A 23745-nucleotide genomic window follows, 5' to 3' on the forward strand; every position below is an offset into this window, starting at 1 on the left:
GTCCTACAGCAGCTTCTTCGGCTGTGCCTTCCAGCTGGTGTCAAGTTATAAAATAAACTATACTGAGGAAATGAACTGGGTTCAAAACAGCAGGGGTAGGGGGGGAGCGGGTTGGACTTTTTTTTTTTTTTTTTTTTACGTTCATGTGTTTCTTTACATGATTTGGTGTTCTGTCTCTCAGAAAGCCACACAGAGGCAAAAGTGATCCATAGGGCAGAGGAGAAATCTGGGTTGTCCAAAGCAGCTAGCAGCACAAACTTTTGCTAAACGGTGCTCTCAATCTGAAGGTTACTTTGCTGAGAAAATCATATTAATATCCATCCGGAGCTTCTCACAAATAATATATGTTCTAAAGAGTTTTAAATATTTATTATGTATTTGCATCTTTTTAATTTTACATAATTTTAATTTTACTTTTTTAGGCTTTTCTGGAAATTTTACTGTTGTACTGTAAGTAAATAGATATTTAATAGTGTTAGTCAAACGTACTGTAAGGGCCATGCTCGGACATCTTTCAGCTATCTCTAGGGACAGACTCTCCAAATTCTTTGGACAGCAGGTGCTAGTGCTTCATCTCTCTCACAGTAGAACAGTGTTTCCTGATGTTCAGACAACACCTCCTGTGATTCAGTTTGTTCCCATTACCTCCTGCCCTGGCATTGGACACCACTGAAGACAGCCTGGCTCCATCCTCTCTTGACCCTCCCTTCATGTGTGTGCATGGATTAGATCCTGCTGAGCCATCTGTTCTCCAGGCTGAACAGTGCCAGCTGTCTCAGCCTTTCCTCTTCTGAGAGATGCTCCAGTGCCTTGATCATCTTAGTGGCCCTCCCTAAAGGGAGTGGATTCTGTCTCGTAGCTCTATATCTGTCTTGTGCTGAGGAACCCACATTTGGACACAGCACTCCTGGTGTGGCCTCTACAGTGCTGAGGAGAGAGGAAGGATCATCTCTCTCAACCTGCAGAGAAAACCAGCTAATGATCACAAGAGGAAACTGAATATTAAGAAAAATATTATTCTTGTTTTGTCTCACACTGTTTCTTTGGGTGGAGAAATAGCTAAATAGAAAAAGAAAGTTTTAATTTTATCACCTTTCTTCATTCTCCCACAGAACAATTTTGTGTGTATAAATATATAAAATCATACATCTTCTTTTGAAATAAAGTAGGGCTTCCTTTTTCCAGAATGGTGTTTTTTAGGAAATGTGCATTCTCTTTTAACATCTTATGTATGTGCAGAAGGAAGGGGGGACACGGGAGGACAAGTGTCATTTTGGTTCTGTTAGATGATGTCAGCACTGAAAGGAAAACAAATCCAATTGAATAGTTCAGGAAAGCCCAAGTTGGTATTAATTGATTTAGTTCAAATCCAATTTGCCTTATCTTCTCTGATATGCTAATCCGTTTTTAACAAATAGAGCTAAGACTATATAATTTTTGCAGCAGTTAATGTCTCCAAAATTATTGCTGACTTCGTATTCATGTTCTTCCAGTCTCAGTATGAGAACTAAAAAATCATGACAATGCTGGTGACGTACTTTGTCATGAGATATCTGTTAGCAGCCTACTGGCTATGCCTTCTCTTGCTTCACTTGTCAGAGGTTGTTAATATATAAATGAGGGTGACCTGTGAAGGTGAAGTCAGGACAGGGATTCCCTCAAGGCTGGTAATGGTATGGGTCAACAAAGAATGTTTGTTGTACATAATCCTGCAAAGCCCAAATATCTGTTGGGAGAGCAGACTTGTGCAGTTCTGTTATTTGAGAGCAAACTATCAAAATCTTTTACATAAGGAAGATGTTTTACAATGTAAAATGAGGAAATTAAAGAGGAAGTCCTTGACAAGATGGTAATTTCAGGCTTATTAATGGCAATGTAAAAAAACAAGGATGTGACCAGCTAGAGAGTTGATCTAAAAACTTCTTGGGTACTTGTCATGGAAGACAAGCAGTACTGGTATACACATTAAAATGCTAACTATGTGTGAAGATAAGTCAGTCATGGAGCATGATCAGCCTCTAATTTTGGCACTGGGGCAGCTGTAGACTTCACTATCTCCAGGCACAGTGGTTTGGTGAAGTGATACAGTCTGCACTGAAACCAGCTGCAAGGGGAAGATGTCCCCATGGCTCTGTCTTTAGGCATGCAAAACTGAAAGTGGTGCCATTTCCACAGTGAACTCCTTTGTCTTGGGATCTTTCTAAAACATCCACAGTGAACTTTGTTAAGCAACATTGCACAGTCAGTTTTGATAAGAAGAGATCAAAAATTTCATCCTGTATTGACCTTTAAAGGGCACTCCCCCCCCCATTTTTGTATTAATTTTCACAATCTCATCAAAAAAGATCCCTGTCCAAGGACATTCTGTCCTGCTGTACTGAGGTATGAGTGTGTCCTAGGGATATGCTCACATCTACAGAATGGAGTCTTGTAGACACATCAGTGACAGCTTAACAGATAGCCTGTGTTCATTATATATTCTACACCACTGCAATACTTCTTGATTTAATATCTTGTGTGAAGCTCACCAAATACATTAAGCTAACATTAATTTTAAAATAACTTTTCTCTGAATTGCTGTTCCCTCAAATATTTGTGTGACTTTTCACTTGATTAGGCAAGGACAAACTCTGAAGGTACATCTCCTGGAAGGCACAGGCAGGTTAGCAGTTAGATGTTACATATTCTCTTTGAAACCAAGAGAGTGATGTCTCCCTTCAGTTTTAACTGCAGTTACTATGGTGATTGAGCTCTTAGATGTGTGAACTGATGCCACTTCACCAGCTAAGACTGCAGGGGGAGGAAGAATTAGACTTGATTGCTGGCTTTGTTGCTTTATGACTGAACTTTGATTTGTCAAGCATTTATCAGAGGCTTCTTCAACAGTATTTAAATGATACTGAAATTGTATGGCTGGCAAACTTTGCTTGCAGAATGAAACACTAGATAAGTTCTATTCTGCTTTAGTTAAGCAAAGTATCTAGGGCAGGTCCTTATGCCAGACAGATATCCAGCCAATTAGGTTGGATCTATAGGTACAAGGGTGGAGGAACAGAAATTAACATCTTATGTTAACGGTCAAAAGTGCTTATTTTAAATTTGCTGACAAGGTGGATAAAGTAATGAGATAGGAAGATAGTTCATAAGTTGTGTGAGCAGAAAAGACATAATGAAATTACATATCTATTGGGAAGTTAATTAGAGATGCATCAGTAGATTTCCTAGCCTGGAGAGGGGTATAATTAAAGCATCTGTTAATAAGTGTCTGTGCATGAATGATCAGAATAAAATTGCATAAACCAGCCATGTCCACAGCATATCATGTTTACCAGCAATGTGCAGCTGGCGCTGTGTCTGTCTTGTAGGTCTGACACATGTCCATGTGTTTGGCCTGGTGATCATTTGCTGCATTAACATGTTGCACTAATACAGCAAGCATTTCTAGATGCCCTAGGATCTGGTCAAAAATGGTGTTTCAAACAAACTTGAAGATGCTGGGAAATTTGCAGCTTTGCACTGTTACAGGCACAGTTCTAATCTGTAAAAAATTAGGAAAATAGCACAGCATGTGTGAGAACAGACTTTGTTACTGTGTGAGCTTGCAGGATCTGCAGAGAGTCATGGCTCAGACTAGCTAAACATCTTGAAGCATGTATCAGTTCTATTTTTATAGGTAATTTATTAATCTAAACCTGAGTTTTGTTTACTGATGCCTCATTTATTTCTGATAAATTAAATAAAATGGGAAGTAATAAAAAACAACCTGTTAGGTGCTGCATGGTAGCAGAAAAAAGTCTGTAAGTACAGCTTGGTAACAGAATACTAGTGTGGAGTGAGTAAGATGGCCAAAAGGAGATAATATCTCTAGAAGTTGATGTGCTGCTAATACGAATATTTCCTTAAAAATTATTAACTTCTTTAAAATCAGCTTTGCTAAGAAGATTTTCATCCAAAATATGCAGGGTTTTTTTCCATTTGTGGCAAGAGCAATACTTTGAAGTAAGATCCAAGATTGGAAATGATCTGGAAGTATAGATCTGTTCTAGAGATAAATCTTCACCCTTTGAAAAAGGTTTCTGTGCGCAATCGCAGCTATCTCTAGCCGCAATAACAGTACTATTAAAATAAAAGCTGTGGGAGTGGGTATGAGTGGTAGAAAGTAAGAACTAAGACTCTTAGTTGCATTCTGATTCTCACGATGTCAGGGATAATGATTTAAAGAAGACCTGGAAAACCTTTAAACACTGAATTCAGAGGAAAACTAGGTGTCCACCTACTATGTTCCACTCTCCTAGACAAACCTATTTAATGTGTTTTCCTCAGATGACCACCATATATTTTTTCTTATTAGGTCATAATTGCCCACTTCTCTTTGTCACACACTGACACATGGATTACCAATACAGTTTCCTGAGGCAGTTAGGTTTTATCATGATCAGCATTTGAATTTATTCGTACATCCAGCTTTGGTTACCTACATTAGTGGGTAAATTTATTAGGCTAATCTTTATCTAAGTTTCTTACATAAGTAATAGAAAGAGAAGAATAATGCAGCAGAAATAACACAGCTACAGAGCACCTAAGTCAGGCTCTTGATCTGAACTGTCCTCCAGAAAAGCCTCTCTTTCCTTCAAATGAGTAGTCAATTTGTAGATCAAAAAACAATGCCACTTTAAATTAAAGATATTTAACTATAAAATACTGGCATTTTGTTTTACACTCCTTCATTTGTATAGAAACAAATAAAGCAAATACCAAAAAACTCCTCAACCTATCAACTAGTGTTTTTGGCAATTTTGGAGAACCAGTATTTCATAAATTTAACACCTTAGGGATCAGTTGCAGTGGTTGTGCATATCTGTTCTGTTTTCAAATTGTAACTGTTAATCTCTGTGGTTTAGACTATGTGTGAAGGGCAAAATCAGGATGCTTTAGAGATTTTAGGAAATCCTTTTTTTTTTTTTTTTTTTTTTGCTTTAGTGACTTTAGGATCAGACTCCACATGAAAGTAGAATCAGGTGGAACATGTTCCAGAAAATCGCTGCTAAACAATACCATGTAAATAGAATTGTTCTTTTCTAATCATTAAGTCTAATTAAATTTAAAATGCAGTGAATTTGGCTTCTCAGGGTAAATGATGTTATTTTAGTAGTTATTATCTTAAATTATATTGCCATACATGACTCTCACTGCAGACAAAATAATCCCTGTTCATATTTTTTCTAACTTTGAGTAAAATTACTGAAGAGTGTAATGCTGTGTTAAGGACATCTTTCTGATACTGCATTGATGTAGATGATTCTACTCTTGCTATCATTTCCTTTAAATGGATTGTAGCTCAGAGAAGATTGTAATTGCTTTTAGTTTTGTCTGTTGTCTCTGATCTTGCAGTCTGCAGGAATGTATAAGGACTGTATATCCTAACATCTGCTCCATTCACTTTGCTTCTTGCTGTCAGTGACATGCCCACCCTCTTAGCACTATTTAGTCGTCACTAAACAGTCAGCACTTTTTACTGTTGTGTTACAGACCTTGCAAACAGATTTGATCAAAATAAGGATTCAAGGTTCTGTGTGATTCAAGACTCACACAGGTTCATTTCAGGGGAAGGGGCCACCCTGGTTTTTGGCAAGTACCAGTAAAAGCAAGCACAACCTGAGCCTTGACCCCTCATTTCAGGATTTGCATTTCACTCTGGCTTAATAAATTGTACTTGGGTGATCTTCAATATGTTGCTCTTGTGGAGGGCAACTGTGGCTAATCAAAGGCATAGTTATTCACCTGGAATTACAAAGACTAAAATCAGAAATTCCTGTTAGAATGCAGTATTTTTCAAGATGTGAATATAATTCTTGAATATATCTTTCTCCTCTAAATGCATTCCTGTCTTGGTAGCTTTCCAATTACTAGTGAGTAGCAGAGTTTCAATTTTTAATTTTTTTCTTAATTTCTCTAGGTTATTCAACAGAGAAATGAGGAGTGTGACCACATTCAATTTTTAATTGAAGAGAAAGAGTCTAAAGAAGAGGACTACTATGAGGACCTTGACAGATTTGAAGAAAATGGTACCCAAGAGTCTCGCATCAGTCCCTATACTTTCTGCAAGGCATTTCCTTTCCACATTATCTTTGACAGAGATCTGGTGGTCACACAATGTGGCAATGCTATATACAGAGTCCTTCCACAGGTTAGATGATTTTTACACATGGATAGCCATAGAAATTCCTAGTGATGCTTCACAGGTTAATTTATAAAGATTAATAAAATAGACTTAGGATTCTCTGTCTAAAAAGCATTCCATTGTAAGTATGTAATATTTACTTAATTGAGCTTCTCTAGTTTGAAAAGCGACTTGAAAATAGCCTAGTTCTACAACAGCTTTTTTCCTTGTGGTCATATATGCAGTAAGAGAACAGTTTAAAAACCTTGTGATTCAATGGAAAGATGCATAAAGTATATATTCTGTTGCATTCTGTTTTGTCATCTAAGAAAGTGGAATATAATTTCTCTATGTATATTTTTATTATTAAGTATAACAGTCTTTTTTGTTTTCCTTTTCCTGTTTTTTAATATTCTAGCTGCAGCCAGGAAATTGCAGTCTTTTGTCGGTTTTCTCCTTGGTCCGGCCTCATATTGATATTAGCTTCCATGGGATCCTCTCCCATATCAATACAGTCTTTGTACTGAGGACTAAGGTAACTAGAGAATATTTTCCAAGCTTTTCTTTAAGGAAGTGTGCTTTGGAGAGATAAGAAGTGCAGAAAGTTCAGAAGTCTTCAGAGAAAATTCTCTGCACAGTGGTTTGCTCAGACCCTTTTGAGTCTTGAGCTAAGCGAGAGTTACAATAGGAATTTGTGTATTAATTAGCTGTTAAGCAGAATGTTTTAGAGGAATGGTGAAGGAAATGTACTTCATTTATTCATTAAGATGCTTTCTTTGCAAGGGGCCAGTCTAGGTTATGGCATTGTATCAAAGCAAATGTAAAAAGGTAATTGCGTTTACTTTTGCTTGTAGCAGTTGGGAGGCAAATGTGAACTGTCTTCTTGCTTGGACCCATATGTTCATACGAAGGTCTGTGTCCTTTTCCCTAAAGAGGGCAGGAAACAAGGCGGGTGGTATGAACAGATGCAGCGTGTAGAGTAACCCCTACTACATCAATGAGCCTGTTTATTTAAAGAAAACTGTATCTGATAGTAAGCAGGATGATTTCTTAGAGGTGGTCCCAGGCACAGATAGAGCTTAACAGAACAGGCAATACTACTGTCAAAACCATTGTTAAAAAATTATGTGGAAGAAAACAAGAAGTTACAAACATGAATGTAAAGAAAGATACCGTGCTTCGTGTCTTCAAGGTGGCAAATCATAGTATCATAGCATCATAGCGTGGTGTTCAAACAAGAATTTAATCAGGGTTTAATGTAAGTTGTCTACCCCAAATATTCTGACTGCCTTTGTAGTGAATGCACTTACATACAAGGCCTGGTACATAAGATGCCATTGTCCTTACACAGTTGTGGCTTTTCATCACCAGGAAGGGCTGTTGGATGTGGAGAAGTTGGAGTGTGAAGATGAACTGACTGGCACAGAAATCAGCTGCTTACGCCTGAAAGGGCAAATGATCTACTTACCTGAAGCAGACAGCATTCTCTTTCTTTGTTCACCAAGGTACTTTAAACCTAGAGAGTTCTGTAATACTGATTTTCATTTTGCAATTACTAATTTTAATACTTACGGGAGTAATACTACAGCAACTAACTGGTTCAAGTATTTGTTTAATTGGTTTTGATGTGTTTATACTAAAAGAGGTAGGAACTTGACTGATCACTGAATACTCAATATAAATACTGGCTTGCTCTGGCCCAGTTTGTACAAAAGGTTATTCCTCATATTCCTTTTTATTTGCAAGTTCTTTCCTTTGTTCTTTTCTCAGAGAATGCTAAGATATATAACAGTGATTTGATTGTCTATGTGGTTTCATGGATTTTTGCAGTAGTTTTAATGTAATAGATTGGTGATAAAGAAGTGGTTGGAATGGAGGATTAAATGGAAAGATTCTTTACATAATCTCACCTTGTGTGCTGAAGTACGTACATTTGATATGTTCATGGAACTCTGTGAGAATTCTTTATTTAAATGCAAATATTAAGAGCTGTGGGTTAAAATGAATGATCACTAAAAGTGTTTCGTAGAGGGGATATGTTGTACAGCTCATCACAAGTTCAGAAGCTTCATCTTTCTACTATTATTCAGCAGACTTTGCTGTTTATTTGAGTTTTAAATGCTCCTTTGGCAAATTTCATTTTATCCATATTATTGTATATTTCTCTGCTTTGCAGTGTGATGAACTTGGATGATTTAACCAGAAGAGGTTTATATCTGAGTGATATTCCACTGCATGATGCTACCCGTGATCTGGTTCTTTTGGGAGAGCAGTTCCGAGAGGAATATAAACTGACCCAGGAGCTTGAGATCCTCACTGACAGACTGCAGCACACACTGCGTGCACTGGAAGATGAAAAGAAAAAGACAGACACGTAAGAACCAAATTCCAATTTTGAGCTGAAACACTCAAAGCAATATATTATTTATAGCTACCTTCTTTCAAGAATAACAGAATCTTGTATGGAATATCAGAGATAATCAGGACTGCTAATTTTGGAGTCAAGAAAGAACATTTAATAGGGTATTTTTTTATTTAAATTGTTGAATGTCACCCATAGTCTAGACCATTATATACCTAGATGTTTTGATGGCTCCCTCTCTGGCAAGAAAAGTTATTAAAAATGAGCTGACAATTCATTATTATTTGTGAATTACCTAAAATTTTGGAAACTTACATGCAATCACTTTAGTGAAGGTGAGTTTGATGAATGCCGAAGTGCTCTTATATCTCTGTTTACAGAGTTCAGTAAACCAAGTTTTGTCTTTCTGGCATAGGATAATAGAACAGAAAAGCATATCTTGTAAACCTTGAAAACAGTTTGTGTCAAGCTGAAATTTTGCAAAGCCTAATGCTATGAATTTGATTTTATAGTTGCTTGTAGAAATGAAATTTGGTTTATCTAGATACAAGTACATTAAAATAATACATAATAGTAGGCATGCATTGGGCCTCAAATCCAATTCTACAGATGACTGTAAAGTCAAATTCAAATGTCATTAGTCTGTGGCATTTCAGCTCAACAATGACTGGCAAATTAAACAAAAGCTTGTGTGAAAAGTAGCATGAGTTCATGATTGACTCTTGTTTATAAAACACAGTATCACAGTATACATCTCTGTATTAATTCTATTGAAAGATATGCTTTTTCTGTAATGGAGTAATGGAAATTATTTTAAAAATACTTAAAAGGGATGGACAGGAGGATCAGAGAAAAGAAAGTCTGAGAAGTGTTTTTTTCCTTCCTGTTGGCTTGCTTTATAAAGTCATTTTATCTTCAGGAATTCTAGCCAACATGGCAGCTGCTGGAACAGATAGTGTCAATTACTGTATGATGTGCCAAAAGTATTCACTAATTATAACTCAAGTAGTGAACTTGCAAAAATGCAGCTACTGAGAGTTTGTGCAGGAGGCTGTGTAGAAAGTGATGTTCAGGATTTGTGAAATGGAGATCTTCGGCTTGTCCACTTAGCTGTGTCAGGAGGGAAATGGACCTTTTAGATAGCAGTTAGAAAGCTGAAGGAATACTCATGAGAATAAGGTGAATTTCTGTGTGTGTGATTGGGTTTTATTTGCATAATTAATAATAAGAACAAGTGTTAATATATTGTATAGGCTATTAATTAAAGACAGTCTAGACCCTAAAAGCAGCATGCTTAACAGAGAGGGAGCATTTAGAAATCCATTAATTGATCAGAGATGGAAAGCTGTTTGATCTCTTCATCGTCTTTTTTGCAGTTTTTATGTTTCTGTGAGCAAAACCATATTACATGAGCTGAGGATGTGGCAGAAAGAAGTAAAAATTATTCAAGACACTATTAACAAATTGTGTCAGAAGAATTAGTAATATGTGTCTCATTTTGTTGATAATTTAGATGTATTGTCTCTGAAATGGTATGCTGATGTAGATTGGTTCTTGTTTTCCAAATAACATATTCTTCAGTAAACACCTTTTCTATTGCTTGTTGATGGTGGGAGTATGCTATAAACCCTGTGGGGGGTAGGAAGTCAATATATGAAGAGTGCTGTTGTAAACATCTCTCTCCACATTCTCTCTGTTTTGCTTTTGGCTTTTTTGCCTTACTTGTGTAGGTTACTGTACTCTGTTCTGCCACCATCAGTGGCAAATGAGCTGAGACACAAGCGTCCTGTTCCAGCCAAGCGCTATGACAACGTCACCATTCTTTTCAGTGGCATTGTGGGATTCAATGCCTTTTGTAGTAAACATGCCTCTGGAGAGGGAGCCATGAAAATTGTCAATCTTTTAAATGATCTTTACACAAGATTTGATATTTTGACTGATTCACGAAGGAATCCATTTGTTTATAAGGTAAGCATACAATTTTTAAAGTATATAATCTGTTACTTTTCCATAATTTACTATGGCGTCTTTACCAGTCTTTTCTTGGATTTTAGGCTTTTTTTAAAAAAAACTTACATTCTCTGTGTTATCTAATACTAGATAGCTATAGAAGTATATGTTGGTTATCTCTAAATGTCTGAAGGCTCATAAAGTGCTAAGTTCTCATCATGATTTCTGTAGTCACCCATTAGGCGGACGTATAAATGTACTTCCACATTTAGCAGATGTGAACTTATGCAAGCCGTTGACCTTGTGCTTTAAGTTTTTCAGTTCTATATCTGGGTCTTCTAGTTGTAAATTATAATTCACTCAATGTGAATTTCATTCCTTCATTAGGAGTGAGATGTAGTTGCAAATGTGGCTGGTAGCAGGAAGGTACAGAGATCCATACATATGCATCCCATATATATGTCCATATGCTTGCTTGTGTGTTTATATTTATGAAGCTCATTCCTGGGTTTTGCTAGAACTGAATTTTATGCTCTGTTCCATGTGAATCAAGGGTATGAGTCAGAATAAACATAGAGCTCAATTTCATTGAGAAGACACCAGAAGAGAGAATCAGGTTTACACGGTGTCATTGTAAGTTGTTACATTGTGGGTTTACAATAAATTCGCTTCAATAACAAGCAGAGATGACAGTAATTAGGGTGATTTGAATGAAAAGGAAAGGGAACTATTTTAAAGGAGAAGCAGTCTTGAAGGAAGCACTGTATCAGTACTCGAAAAACCATAATAATGAAGTAATTGAAAAGTATCTATCTTGGTAGGTGGAAACAGTTGGAGACAAGTATATGACAGTGAGTGGTCTACCCGAGCCTTGCATGCATCATGCACGATCTATCTGCCACCTGGCTTTGGATATGATGGAAATAGCAGGCCAGGTTCAAGTAGATGGTGAGCCTGTACAGGTTAGTAAAATGTGGGCTTGAATGAAAAACCTATTCTTTGATAGAATGATAATGTTTTGAAATAAGTTAATGCTCTAGGCCCAGTCCATGCAAGACTGTTAGATTTTGAGACTGATATATAAAAATAATATGAGAAGTCACATGCAGCTGTGACGTGCAGTTCCCAGACCTTAAAATGCTTATTGTGCTTTGAAAGATAAAGGCCTAATTTAGATCCACATCATTTATGTCGGTCTTCTGATATTTTCAATATAATCAATGAATTCCTACTTGTGCACCAAGTACAATCTGTTGGGTCTTCTTCAACTCAAGGAGCAGAACAACAATATTCCTTCCCTGATATTTTTGATCATGCCTCAGATCCTCAAATCAGAATAAGAAATTATTGCATTTAAAAGAGAATTACAGTTCCATAGGCAGTTACAGCAATGATTACTGACACCAGTGTATATTAGTGGAATTTCACTCCTTGTGGAACTTTCTGGAGATGTAGCACTGATACAGAACTGGGCAAGCAGCATTGACTGTCCTCATCAAAAGGCTGTGAGCAGAAAATTATTTACGAGTGCTTTGCAAATTTCTATTAACATGAATGCTGCTATTCTGTCACCTAGCTTTGAGCTGTATACTTCACTTTATCATGGAGCAAAACACTGAGAAGGTTTGACTTGGGGCTTTATGTTAACTATGCTACAAGAATGAGCTTCTCCAAACCCCTGTCCTATTTCTTGACCTTCGGAAAACAAAATACTGGGTTTTTTCCTTTGAGAAACATCTTTTTTTCTTTACTAATGCCATCCTTTTCTGCACTTTCTGAGCACTCATTAAACACAGACCTGCAGACTACACCTCTCTGCCCACATATTTTTTTATTTTCACAGTACATAATAACAGCAAGGTGCATGCTGGAAAATTACAGAGTTTGATTGTTCATATGGAAGGCAGAGGCATGACATTGTACTAAAGTTAAAAAACTAAGTCACAAAACCCACAAAATGCAAGACTTTGAAGAAGCGGGAATAGCACTTTGGAAAAATAAACTAGTAGATATATTGCCTGTATTTAGTCAGAAGCATCAGATTAATTACATTAATTTTGAATATTCAAACATGTTTTTTTTCTCTCAAAAGATAACCATAGGAATCCATACTGGTGAGGTAGTCACAGGTGTCATAGGTCAAAGGATGCCACGGTACTGTCTCTTTGGAAATACTGTCAATCTAACAAGCAGAACAGAAACTACTGGAGAAAAAGGAAAGATCAATGTTTCTGAATATACTTACAGGTGAGTAATGTATTTTTATTGGTGTTGACATCTTAAAATACATCACTTTGTCAGCATACCATAAAATTTTTTTGGAGTTGAAAGTGACAGTCCTCCTGCAACCATTATTTAAGTATGTGAGTTCTCATGAAACTGTATGGCAAACTGCATTATGATATACAGTTATTGCTATGCAAATATCATAATGATGTTGAGATAGATTTGAATATTTTGATAGTTTTTTCACATACATGTAGCATGTTTAATATTTTACATAGTGTGTGGCATGCATGCAAAGTGCATTCATTTACATTTTTCCTCTTTCAATTTCAGGTGTCTTATGACACCAGAAAATTCAGATCCTCAGTTCCACCTGGAGTACAGAGGTCCAGTTTCTATGAAGGGCAAAAAAGAGCCAATGCAGGTTTGGTTTTTGTCCAGAAAGAGTACAGAGACAGAGGTGTGAGTAACTAGAATATAATTTTGTTTTTTTCAAACATAATCATCAAAAATGTAATCTAAACTATGGAGATCCATTTACATTTGCAAAATGAAATGTTCCATAGAAAAAAATGAGGAGTTCTGTGCAACACTCTTTCATTAACACATTTATTATCTTGACAGAATTTGGAAATCCTTGATTATTTGTCTTTGCAGTTTATGCAGTTCCTGAAAGAATACTTTTGATTTCAAAAAGTCCTTGAGGGAATGCCAAGTGTTTAAATATTTATATCTCCCTCTTACAGATTTCTGCACTGTACTAGATTTTGCAATATAATGTTGGTTTCTGTTTAGCTGACATGTCTGGTTATCAGCACTTCAAAATTTACCATTTGCTTTCTTGCAGTAAGTGAAAAAATGTGCCTTCAAATACTTAGGCAACAGTCAAGCAGCTATTTGCAAGCAGGCTCACACCTGATGTATATGGTGGTCTCTTAACCCCAGATGGCATTTGCTTGTTGAGGGACTGTTGCATGGCAGAGGTCCTGCTTTAGAAATACACAGGGTGAAAACTACTTCTTGTAAATGACATATCAGCCTAAATCCTCTTCTCAAAATGAAGTAGGGTAAAGCTCTTCAAACACTGAGGGACCTTTGAGCTTATTCCTCAGTTTCAGGATTCTGGGCATGTATTATCCAGAATTTCAGTAAAAGCCAGTGAGATCTAGACTCAAAGTGTGCTACAAACTTAGGCAATGAGGTTACAGTGTGCGAGCTGCTTTGCTATAGCTGAGCAGGTGCATACATTGCATCCATTGTCAACAAGAAGAAAAAAAAGATAAAAGTAATTTACATAGCTTGAATTTTGCCCTGAGTTTTCAGCTAATGCATTTAATCTTAAAAACACACTTGACTAAAATAATGAAAGTCATCAGTTACCTTGGCTGAAATAATTCTTGTAAGTCAGAGGAAATTAATTATGTGTCTGAAGGCTCATGTACTTCTGAAAATGTAATCTAGGCTATTAAACTGTTTAGGCTTTTTAGGAGATCTAATCCAGATTTATTACCACTGGTACCCAAGTATATTGATATTTTAATGGTAACTCCCAGTATTAACCTCCTGTGCTTTAACTCTGCATTTTAATTCTGTATTTTAATATATATCACTTAATTTTGAGAATACTTTTCTATTGTTATTCTACAGTAAGATAAATACAGATTCACATGGCTACTATTATTTCAAATTTATTGTTATATATAAAATATATTTTAATTAAACTCTTTTCACTTTTTTCTGCATTATGTCCTATCATTTGTAAAAAGGCACATTATAATTTTAAATGTAAATTTCAGAGAGGTACTGAGTTAGGTGGATATTTTCCTTGTTTCAGCCTAACACATGTTTAATATGAATATAAGGTTCAAGTAGTTTAAGATTTTAAATATTGCAATTACTTTTCAGAGATCTTGTACAACAGCTGGTTTTGTTAATCTTCACAGAAGTCCTGAGAGACACTTGCTGATACTATTATCCAATAATTGAGCTTTTTAGAGGGAGGCATGGGGGCAGGAATAAGCCTGACTGAGAAATACTGTGAGCCTGATTTTCAGGAGCACTTAAGACTAACAGTTCAAGCACACTCAAAAAGTCTTTCTAATTTTGTTAGTTTTTTTAAATTCTGAAATTCAGATATAGATGTAATTCTTAGAGACAGAATGATTTCTCCCAAGACAGATATCTCTTCTAAATTGTACTAAGTTTGGGAGCATTGGAGATTAGAAAAATACATTGATGAGATGATGTGAACTGATAATCATTTTGTCAGAGGTGACTTTGAAAAGTGAAAGAATGTATTCCTCTAACCTTTTGATCTTTTTCACTCTCTGCACAATTCAGTCTGTCCATACACAAAAAATGCATGAAATTTTACTTATTTAATATTTTCTGAACTGTTCACAGTTTCTCCTGTGAAGATACTCTTCATGTTTTTTTCTGGCACTGTATAGGCTGTGCAAAATTATTTAATCCAAAAGCAGAAATCAGATAACCAACATTTTATGTTTAATCACTTTAAAGCAATGACTTCGCTTTATGTACACATGTAGTCTTGGTTTCCTTTCCAGAAGTTTTCCAGAATGTTAATGTAATATTATGTGCAGTGCCATTTATTTCAGGGGGACTGTACATAACAATGAATAAGGGCATGTTAACATATATTCAGGAACTATATGGTAAATTTCTTGGAAGGTCACTCCAGAATATTGCAAGAAGTGGCATATTGAAGTAAGCATGAAAATTTTTCTTAAATCACCCTGAAGATACTTTTGCCAATTATGCTTTTACTGTGAAGTTTTCTACCTCCAATATCTTAAATCTAGGATTGATGCACATTAGTGATGTTTTTTTTTTTTGTTTTCATTATATCCATTAGAGAGTTATTAGCTTAGGATTTGTAAATCTATCAGCATAATATTTTACTCTGAAGACAAGCAATAAGGACATGGTGAGGAAAAAGGACCAAATATTTACAGATGCCATAAGAGATGTGAAACCAAGGCTTAAAATATGCTTTTGCTCTTGTAGGCCAGTAGAAAATGATAGGGTTGAAGCAGCTCAGCATGCCTCAAACTTGATTCCTGGGTTGACATCTCTAATATCAGTCCCCATGAGCAGCAGTTACTTCTGAGAAATACCTAATTTACAAGAATAAGTGTTGGTTTGGAGTGCTACTCCTTCACCTTTTTTCTCTTTTTTTCCTGATATCTCTTCCATGATACCAGTACAGCAATAAGTAGAATTGCATCAGAAATACACACAGAACAAAGCAACAAAGGCCAATTATTAATTTTGCATCTGCTTGTTTGCATGCTATATGATTAATTATTACTGTCTTCATTATTTTAACAGAGGTTCAGCTGAAGTTTCTCTCTCGAGAAGCAGATGTGTTGTAAAAAAAATAAATCTTGCCGAGAGCCCCAGATGTACAATTGCAATTTTACTCCCTCTCCAGTTTTTAACATCTTTCTTTTCTGCCCTGTTCTCAGATTACTGGTGGAAACAAATTGAAATATCTCAGGCAGAGCTGGTAGTTCAGCAGGGTATGTAGGAATTGTTTAATTCCTACATACAATACATATAAAAGAAATACATGCACTATCTATGCTTTTTGTTTTTTTAATTTTTATCATTTACTGATACTGGTTGCAAGTTGTAAAATGTATTTTGTCACTGCATTAACCTACCATGTTGTTGCTTCAAAGAAAATTCCTTACTTCTCAAATTCTGCTTGCATGCTCTCAAGGAAACAAAGCAAGATACTTTCTGAGCTGAGGGAAGAGGAAGAGGACGCTGAATAGGGTGCAATACTGTCTCCAAATAGGGTGCCAGACAGTAAGGTTATGTTACGGATGTTCTTTCATATTATATCTCCCATTACCATGTGCAATACCATTGTCTTTTGCCCTACTTCTGAAGTCATACTTAGCATCTTTGTCTGAGCGTGCTTGCTAATTTTTGTCCTTATTGTTTGGTGCTGTTACATCACTGCTATGAGCATGTATTTCAAGCTTTCCTGTTTTTGATATGCATTTTTGCATGTCAGTCATGTGACCGTTCCTACCACCAGACGATATTGAATGAAACCATGTAGTATGCAGCCACAACTAACCACTTCAGTATGAAGCTTCACATCATCATCTTCATCTCTGAAGTACTGTGGTTATGTGAATTGATGACATTTCTGGAAAGACAGTTATTTCAGTTGATAGGCAGAACAATGAACCTAAGGAACTATGTTTAGTAAAACTACCTAAAGCATCATTACGAAAATTATTGCATAAATAGTATCAGATTTAGTTCTGGTATTACCATGCTTCTCATTCATTTTGTGACTAGCACTTGATGCTCTGTAAATTCCTGATTAGAAAAGTGTTTCTCATTTGATATTATCCTGCATTTTCCCTTTGTGGACACTGTAAACATCTTCTGTACTGGAAGGGGGCAGCTGTTTTTCTGATACTGCCATTTGAAGCATGTGCCAATGTACTTCTACTGAAATGCTGTTCACTTGCAATGTATTTATGATGATTTATATAAACTAAATTAAATTGTCATATTAATAATAGATTGCTGGACAATATTAGACCATTCATAGTGCATTGATTCTCATCTGATGTAGCCCCTGAAGTTGGAAGGCATGCTGCTAGGACATTGTTGCCTTTGGTTTGGTCTCTCTAACTTCAGAAATTATCTTATTTTATTTCTTGAGAGGAACTGGTAATATTCTAGACATCATGACATAATTAAAGCATGTAAAGCTTGGAAAGTGTGGACATAGTGTGTTTCATCAGCTGATGCAGTCAATAAAAGTAGACAAGGTTTCAGATGCATAGACCTACCATAACTTTAATATATAGCGCATTTATATGTGAATAGTATCTGTTCTTATCTGACTGATCAATTCTGAATATTTGCATTATAAAATAGAATAGTACAATTACTTTGTGTATAAAAATTGTCTATATCTAGTATAACTTAGTAGCACAGAATATATATGTATAAATGTTTCATGTTAATGTGCAAAAAATTGCAATAAATTATTTTTTCCACTGAGTTCTAGAAATCTTGTGATTTTCTTTTGGTAGAATACTTTATTTCATTATTAGGTACAAAACACGTATCTTCTCCATTAAATAATTTTCAGTTCAAATTGAAATATATTATTGAGTCATTGTTCCAATGTTTGCAAACGTCCGAGTGTCTCATACATTCAGGTTAATGGACCACATCCTCAAACTGAAGTAGTGTTCAAAATGTTGAGGTTAATGCTTCAAAAATATTAGATGAGGTGACAAAAATGCATAAAACCTTCCTTTGAAACTCTTGGGAAATATTTAACAATATAAAAATTATTAGCTGTACATTTTGAACAGGATATACATTAGCAACCAGAGCTTTAGGAATGGGAAATGAAGAGAGGAAACTGCATACTCTCTTCCCCATCATCTCACTGCCAGACAGCAACATGTCCCAACACATCATCAGAGGTTGCCCTCTTTCAGATAGGTACAGAGCAGCAATTTGAAGTTGTTAAAGCATACAAAACCTTTATGGTGACTCCAAAAGACGTGGAATTTGTGACAGCTGTGATTGTGTATTGATGTAATTCATATGCAAATGGTTCTGAAGAAACTGTTCTGTATCACACTTGAAGCTGATGGAAGATGGCATGCCAGAAATCTTAAATAATGTTCTGAGTTTATATTGTACCTTCTTAATAATTTCAAAATATTAAAGCTCCTATTAAGCTGCTTTGTAACATAACCAGTTTCTTAAAGCATAGAAGAATAGCTCATATTGTATTCATGTAAGAGCTTTTTATCTCAGTACAATTTAGGCACTTAACCACTTCTGTTACTAAAACTGGTCTTCACTTAAATGCTGCATTCAATTACTAAATTTATAGTTTGGTTAAATATTACTCTCAGCTAAGTTAAACACTTCGGCAGGTATTTAGTTCTTTTATGTGTGTTCTGCTGCCTCTTGTATTTAACTGTAGTGATTTGCTTTTTCAATAGAAGCTCTCTAGCTGAAACATAAGGCAGAATAATTACCAAAGTGTTTCAAAGGTCTTTATAAATGGATGTATTTTATTCTAGTATTTTTTGTAAAAATAAAAAAAAAGTGGAACAAGGAGAAGAAAGGGGAGATCAGCCATGAAATTGCAAATTATGGAATGCTTAGTTCTTTGCAATCTCCTGGATCTTATGCATTCATTTGAATTCAGACAGGCAAGGGAAATTGATTTTCAGTGATGTTTGTGTTTTGGCTGTGCAGGTGGCTCTGTGACTACTGCTGTCTTAAAGTGGTTACTGCAGTTGGCTTCCAGACTGCTGGTTCAGTCCTTGGTAGGAACGACCTCTGGGAACCTAACTTAATGTTTGATTTTTATTTTTTTTTTAACAGAATGATAAATAGTGGATGAGATGTTCATTTGGATCTCTGCTTACAGGGTTGTCACCAAAATGTCTTTCCTGAAAGGGTAGTCAGGCACTGGAACAGGCTGCCCAGGGAGGTGGTGGGATCACCATCCCAGGAAGTGTTCAAAAGGCACATAGCTGTCGCACTTGGGCATGTGGTTTAGCAGTGAACACAGCAGTGCTAAGTTAACATCTGGAATCGATGGTCTTAGACTTATTTTCCAAACTGTGATTCTCTGTAAAGGACATCCTTCAGGAGAGACACATGAAGACAAAACCAATAAGGTTATGTGAGGTTTTTTTTTTAGTGACTTGGTTCCAGTGCTTAAGGTGATAGTGCAAATCGTACCTCATTGGTTCCAAGCTCACTTTTGAAAGACAATCATATGCACAAGAAGGAAATAGGAAGGGATATGCTAGCATCTGATATGAATAAAAAATGGGTGGTGCTGGAGGCCCCAGAACCTTTGCTTTGAAGAAACCTCCAGTAAAATCTAAAGCTAATAAATGAGTGTGCTGCAGGCAGTTGTGCACTACAATATCCACTCTTGTACTCTGAAATGTCGATGGCCTTGTCAGTAACACCTGTCTCCATGGAGCTCCATTATCTCAATGGAGCCAGAGCACGGCCTGGGCATCTGCATTTTAAAATGTGTTTTTCATTTGCCATGTAGACAGGTTGACACTTTACTGTGTTGTCACAAGTTGTAAAATGGTTATTCCATGCATTTCTAGAGCCATTACAAAAAAAAAACAGTAAAAAAAAAAAATGGAATCACTGGATTCTATCACTATGAGAACTTGAAGAGAATTAAAGAATTAAGTATTCATATTATCCAGGCAGTCAGCATACTGGTACAAATGGGAGCATATGGACAATTGTAAATTAATTCTGCCAATCACTGTGTTGTCTTATCATCTCCAAGTCAAGTGAAGTTACTGGGCTTAAAGTCCTGTAGTCCTGTTTTATTTTAACAAGATTTGATTTTTTTTTTTTTTTTTTTTTTTTTTTTTTTTTTTTTTTTTTTTTTCTGGTTAACAAGATCCTTTCCTGGGGGATGAAGTTTGAAACTGTTGTAATTTCATGCACCTATCTGACCATGAGGGGGGAGCAAGTAATAAGCCAGTAAACAGAGCTGTGCAGATATAACTGTAAAAAAACCCAGCAAAAATGAGGTTTCATTTCCTAGTCTATAGCTGCACATACAAGGCACTGGGGTTTTTTCTACTGGTCTTTAGATTTCTGTCTGACTTTGGGTGTCAGTTTGGAAAAACTGCAACATAGAGACATACTGTCTCTACCAATTCATTCTTTGTTATTAACAGGAAAGGGCTAATGTTCACTTTCACCATAATCAACAGGTCTTTTTGCCAGTATAACTGTTTTGGAGATAATGACAACAATGGAAGGTGAAAACAATATTGTGATTATTATTCTGGGATGAAGATGTGTGATCTCTGTTTTAAAGGTTTTGTTCCAGACTATTACCCATATCCAGCATTCAGATTGGCATTATCTTTGTTACTATTTTTTTCCAGAGATGATTATGCACCTAGTACAGATTCAGCACCACAGGACAACTGAGTTTTCAAGGGCAGTGATTTTGTGTGCTGAGGATCTATCTGTTCATATGCTAGGCACGTCTGGCAGGAAACCTGTGTGCCTTTTTATATTGCAGGTTCTCAGGGTCATTTAGTCTTTCAAAACCGATTTTACACTTTGATAAATGTGCTATCCTGTCTAGTGCTCAAACAACTGACTTGTGATTAAAATTATAGAACTTAGCTGAGTCCCAGCAAAAGGTTGAAAATATTCACAGTTCCAGGCTGATGTTAATCATTATCCTGAACTAGAGACCAATTAAGCCAATAGTCCTTGAGCCATTGTTTAAAAATAAAACCAAACAAACCTCTCCACACAAACTACATGGCCATAGTTTTCAGATGAGAAATAAAACTCTTAGTCCAGTATTGCTGCCTTCAGCCTCTGTGTCAGTATGCTCATAGTGCTCTAATGAAGTGTATGAAAAAGAAACCGCCTTCATAAATCACACTGAAATATGCAGTGTATTAAGTGTAAAGAAATGCATACTTGCACACTATTTCTTGCAAGTCCTAAACACTGTGTGTAAAGTTCCTGGAAAGAAAAGGCAGCCTGTTATGCCTTGTTATTTTCAGGTATTTTGTGCAAGTCAACTTAATAAATGTAAGCTTTCCTATGCAAAGTGTTCAGAAACAGCCTGATTTCCCAAAGAAAACCCATATAAGAAGGTTGAAGAGTAAGTATCCTTTTTCCACAGAGGGCATAATGAAGCATTCAGAGCTTCAACTACCTGTACAAGAAATCAAACCTTTGCTTTCTGTCACATTGTAGATGTGTTTCTGGGCAATTTTGTAATGATCTAGAGGATAAGAAATCTGCCCACAAAATAAGGATACATGCTTTTTCACACAGCCTTTCCCGCATCATCCTACCCTTCAGGCATTATAGATGCATGTATATATATATATATTCACACACATTTGAATGCTGCACGCTCTTGCATAGAGTAGCATGAGTGGCATACAGACTGCAAAATATAAAGTCAGCAGCTGTAAGAAGAACTTGCTTTCCTGAGGTACTCAATTCTGCAAAGGAAGACCACAGAAATAACTACTGATTTCCTTTTGTCACTGTCCATCCTTTTGGTTCATTTGTTTTGTTTTTACTAAGTGCTAAATTTTCACCTTATCTTTGACTGGTCCTGGCACCCTGAAGAAAATCAAAAGTCTTTTCCTTCTTGACTGCTAACTCTGCTTTAGACTTCAGATGCAATATTTGTGGTTGTTTCATCTATTACTGGTGCTCTTGATGCTATCCAAAACTTAAGCATCATGTAGCTCATTACATTTTAGTTCAGGAATACACAAATCAGGTATTTTGTCTCTGATGGATGTGTCAGTACTTTGTATTGTAACATCTGTCATGTGTAAAAGTATGTAAAATAAGCTGCCATTTTAAATGAAGATATCATATTCCAACATCCAACATAAGACATGGTTACAATGCCATGGATATTTGGTAACATTTTGGTAAGGGTTATGTAACCAACAGTGTTGTTGCTTCAGTTCAAGAAAAGGAATTCAACTTTGCCCAAGCAGCGCCCAGCATTCCTACAGCTACATTTGTGGAAGGCTCTTAGAAGGAAAGCATCCTAGAAATAACTGAAGCTTATTCCAACGTAGGTCATATTTGAAGAGAGTTTGTTGTAACTATTTAAGAATTACAAGCCAAAGGTACTACACTGACTGTCTTTCTAAACATTCAAATTCATCATTCATGTATAGTTTCTCATACAAAGATTTTTCGGTCATTTCTGCTTGCATAGTGACTGATTTTGTTGCACATTCATATATTTTATTTATATGAATGTGGAGGCCCATGGTAAGTGTAACACTGCTACAAAAAAATTTTCTGATCTGTTAATTAATTGTTTGAAAGAGCTTGTCAGCACTTCAGGAATGGTTTCTGTTGTAGAGTGCTCACTTTTCTGCTAGGAGTTCCTGCTGACTAACAGTATCACTCCTGATGCAGAGTAATCCATTTTACACATCTCTTTCTGTACCTTATGTTCATTTCCTCTACAGCTCTCTGGTAAATACACAGGATAAGTTCTGTTGAGACAAGTGCTACTGAAAGTGTCTCTGAATTGAAGACAGGAATTCAAAATAGTTGCAAATCAGGAAAAACTAATACATTATTTCCAGGCTGTTGTTCATACCTGGAGTATGCCTAAAGTCCCTGCATCTGCTTCTGTTCTATTCTGTTCTGCAGTTCTGGAGCATTCAAACTACTTCCATTGTTAATTGTGAGGACATGGACAAAATGGAGGAGCTGATACTAAAGAGTCTTTGCTTCTTTCCCTCAACTGTTTCTATAACAATTCCCCTTCTATGCATCTCAGTAATGCAGATTTGAACTTTGGGTTGCATTATTTAGAACTGTTTTAGTTGCTTGGTCTGCCTGAAAACATCCACGGGTCATTAGAGTTACTAACTGCAGTCACTAAGTCAGGTTGGAACATCTCCTGCACCTAAACAAAAAACATACACTGGAAAGCTCCATGCTTGTGGAAAAATAAAAAGCAGCTTTATTCTGGTCTGGCTGATATGCAGGTGAGTGAATTCCATCAGTGCAAAGCTTGGTGCAAAAAAAATTGGTAGCAATCAGTGGAACAGGATTCTGAGTGCAAAATCGGGCCATGAAAGGAATAGTCCCCACCCATCAGCACACAGCTTAGTCAGGCAGTAACTTTAAGCACTGCCATGGCCTTTTCACCTATGCTTCTTTCCTTTCTGCAGGGGCAGATGGAACAGATCATCAGGAGGGTGAAGAAAAAGAGACTTATTGCTTCCTGAGCACCAGGCCTCATTTGGGCTTCTGTCATTGTCTGGATGCTTGCACAAGGAGCATGCATTTAGGATGCACCTGCCTTGCCCTGTAGCAGAGGCAGTGTGGCTCTGTGGAAGCAGGGGACCTGGGTAAGGTGCTGGAGGCGCAGGTCCTTGCTGAGGAGTTTATTTTCCATCAACATCCAAAGCAATAACAGTACCAAGAAATGTTTCTGCTTTTCCACTTTTAACAA

General features: G+C 36.4%; 1 protein-coding gene across 2 annotated transcripts in view; it reads left to right on the top strand.

Moving 5' to 3' along the window:
- GUCY1B1 (guanylate cyclase 1 soluble subunit beta 1) overlaps positions 1 to 23745 on the top strand; it is a 46486-nt gene extending 22741 nt beyond the window's left edge. The window contains exons 6-14 of one of the 2 annotated variants that reach the window (XM_056490270.1): positions 5957 to 6187; positions 6579 to 6695; positions 7532 to 7665; positions 8337 to 8534; positions 10253 to 10490; positions 11294 to 11434; positions 12565 to 12719; positions 13032 to 13160; positions 23462 to 23745. In XM_056490270.1, the coding sequence (XP_056346245.1) occupies positions 5957 to 6187; positions 6579 to 6695; positions 7532 to 7665; positions 8337 to 8534; positions 10253 to 10490; positions 11294 to 11434; positions 12565 to 12719; positions 13032 to 13160; positions 23462 to 23492 (1374 nt within the window). In that variant the 3' untranslated portion in view covers positions 23493 to 23745. Of the gene's footprint in view, positions 1 to 5956; positions 6188 to 6578; positions 6696 to 7531; positions 7666 to 8336; positions 8535 to 10252; positions 10491 to 11293; positions 11435 to 12564; positions 12720 to 13031; positions 13161 to 16443; positions 17754 to 23461 lie in introns of those variants that run through there. The other variant, XM_056490271.1, reaches the window with a different exon arrangement.

This window comes from Oenanthe melanoleuca, chromosome 4 (assembly GCF_029582105.1).
Source record: "Oenanthe melanoleuca isolate GR-GAL-2019-014 chromosome 4, OMel1.0, whole genome shotgun sequence".
NCBI lineage: Eukaryota > Metazoa > Chordata > Aves > Passeriformes > Muscicapidae > Oenanthe > Oenanthe melanoleuca.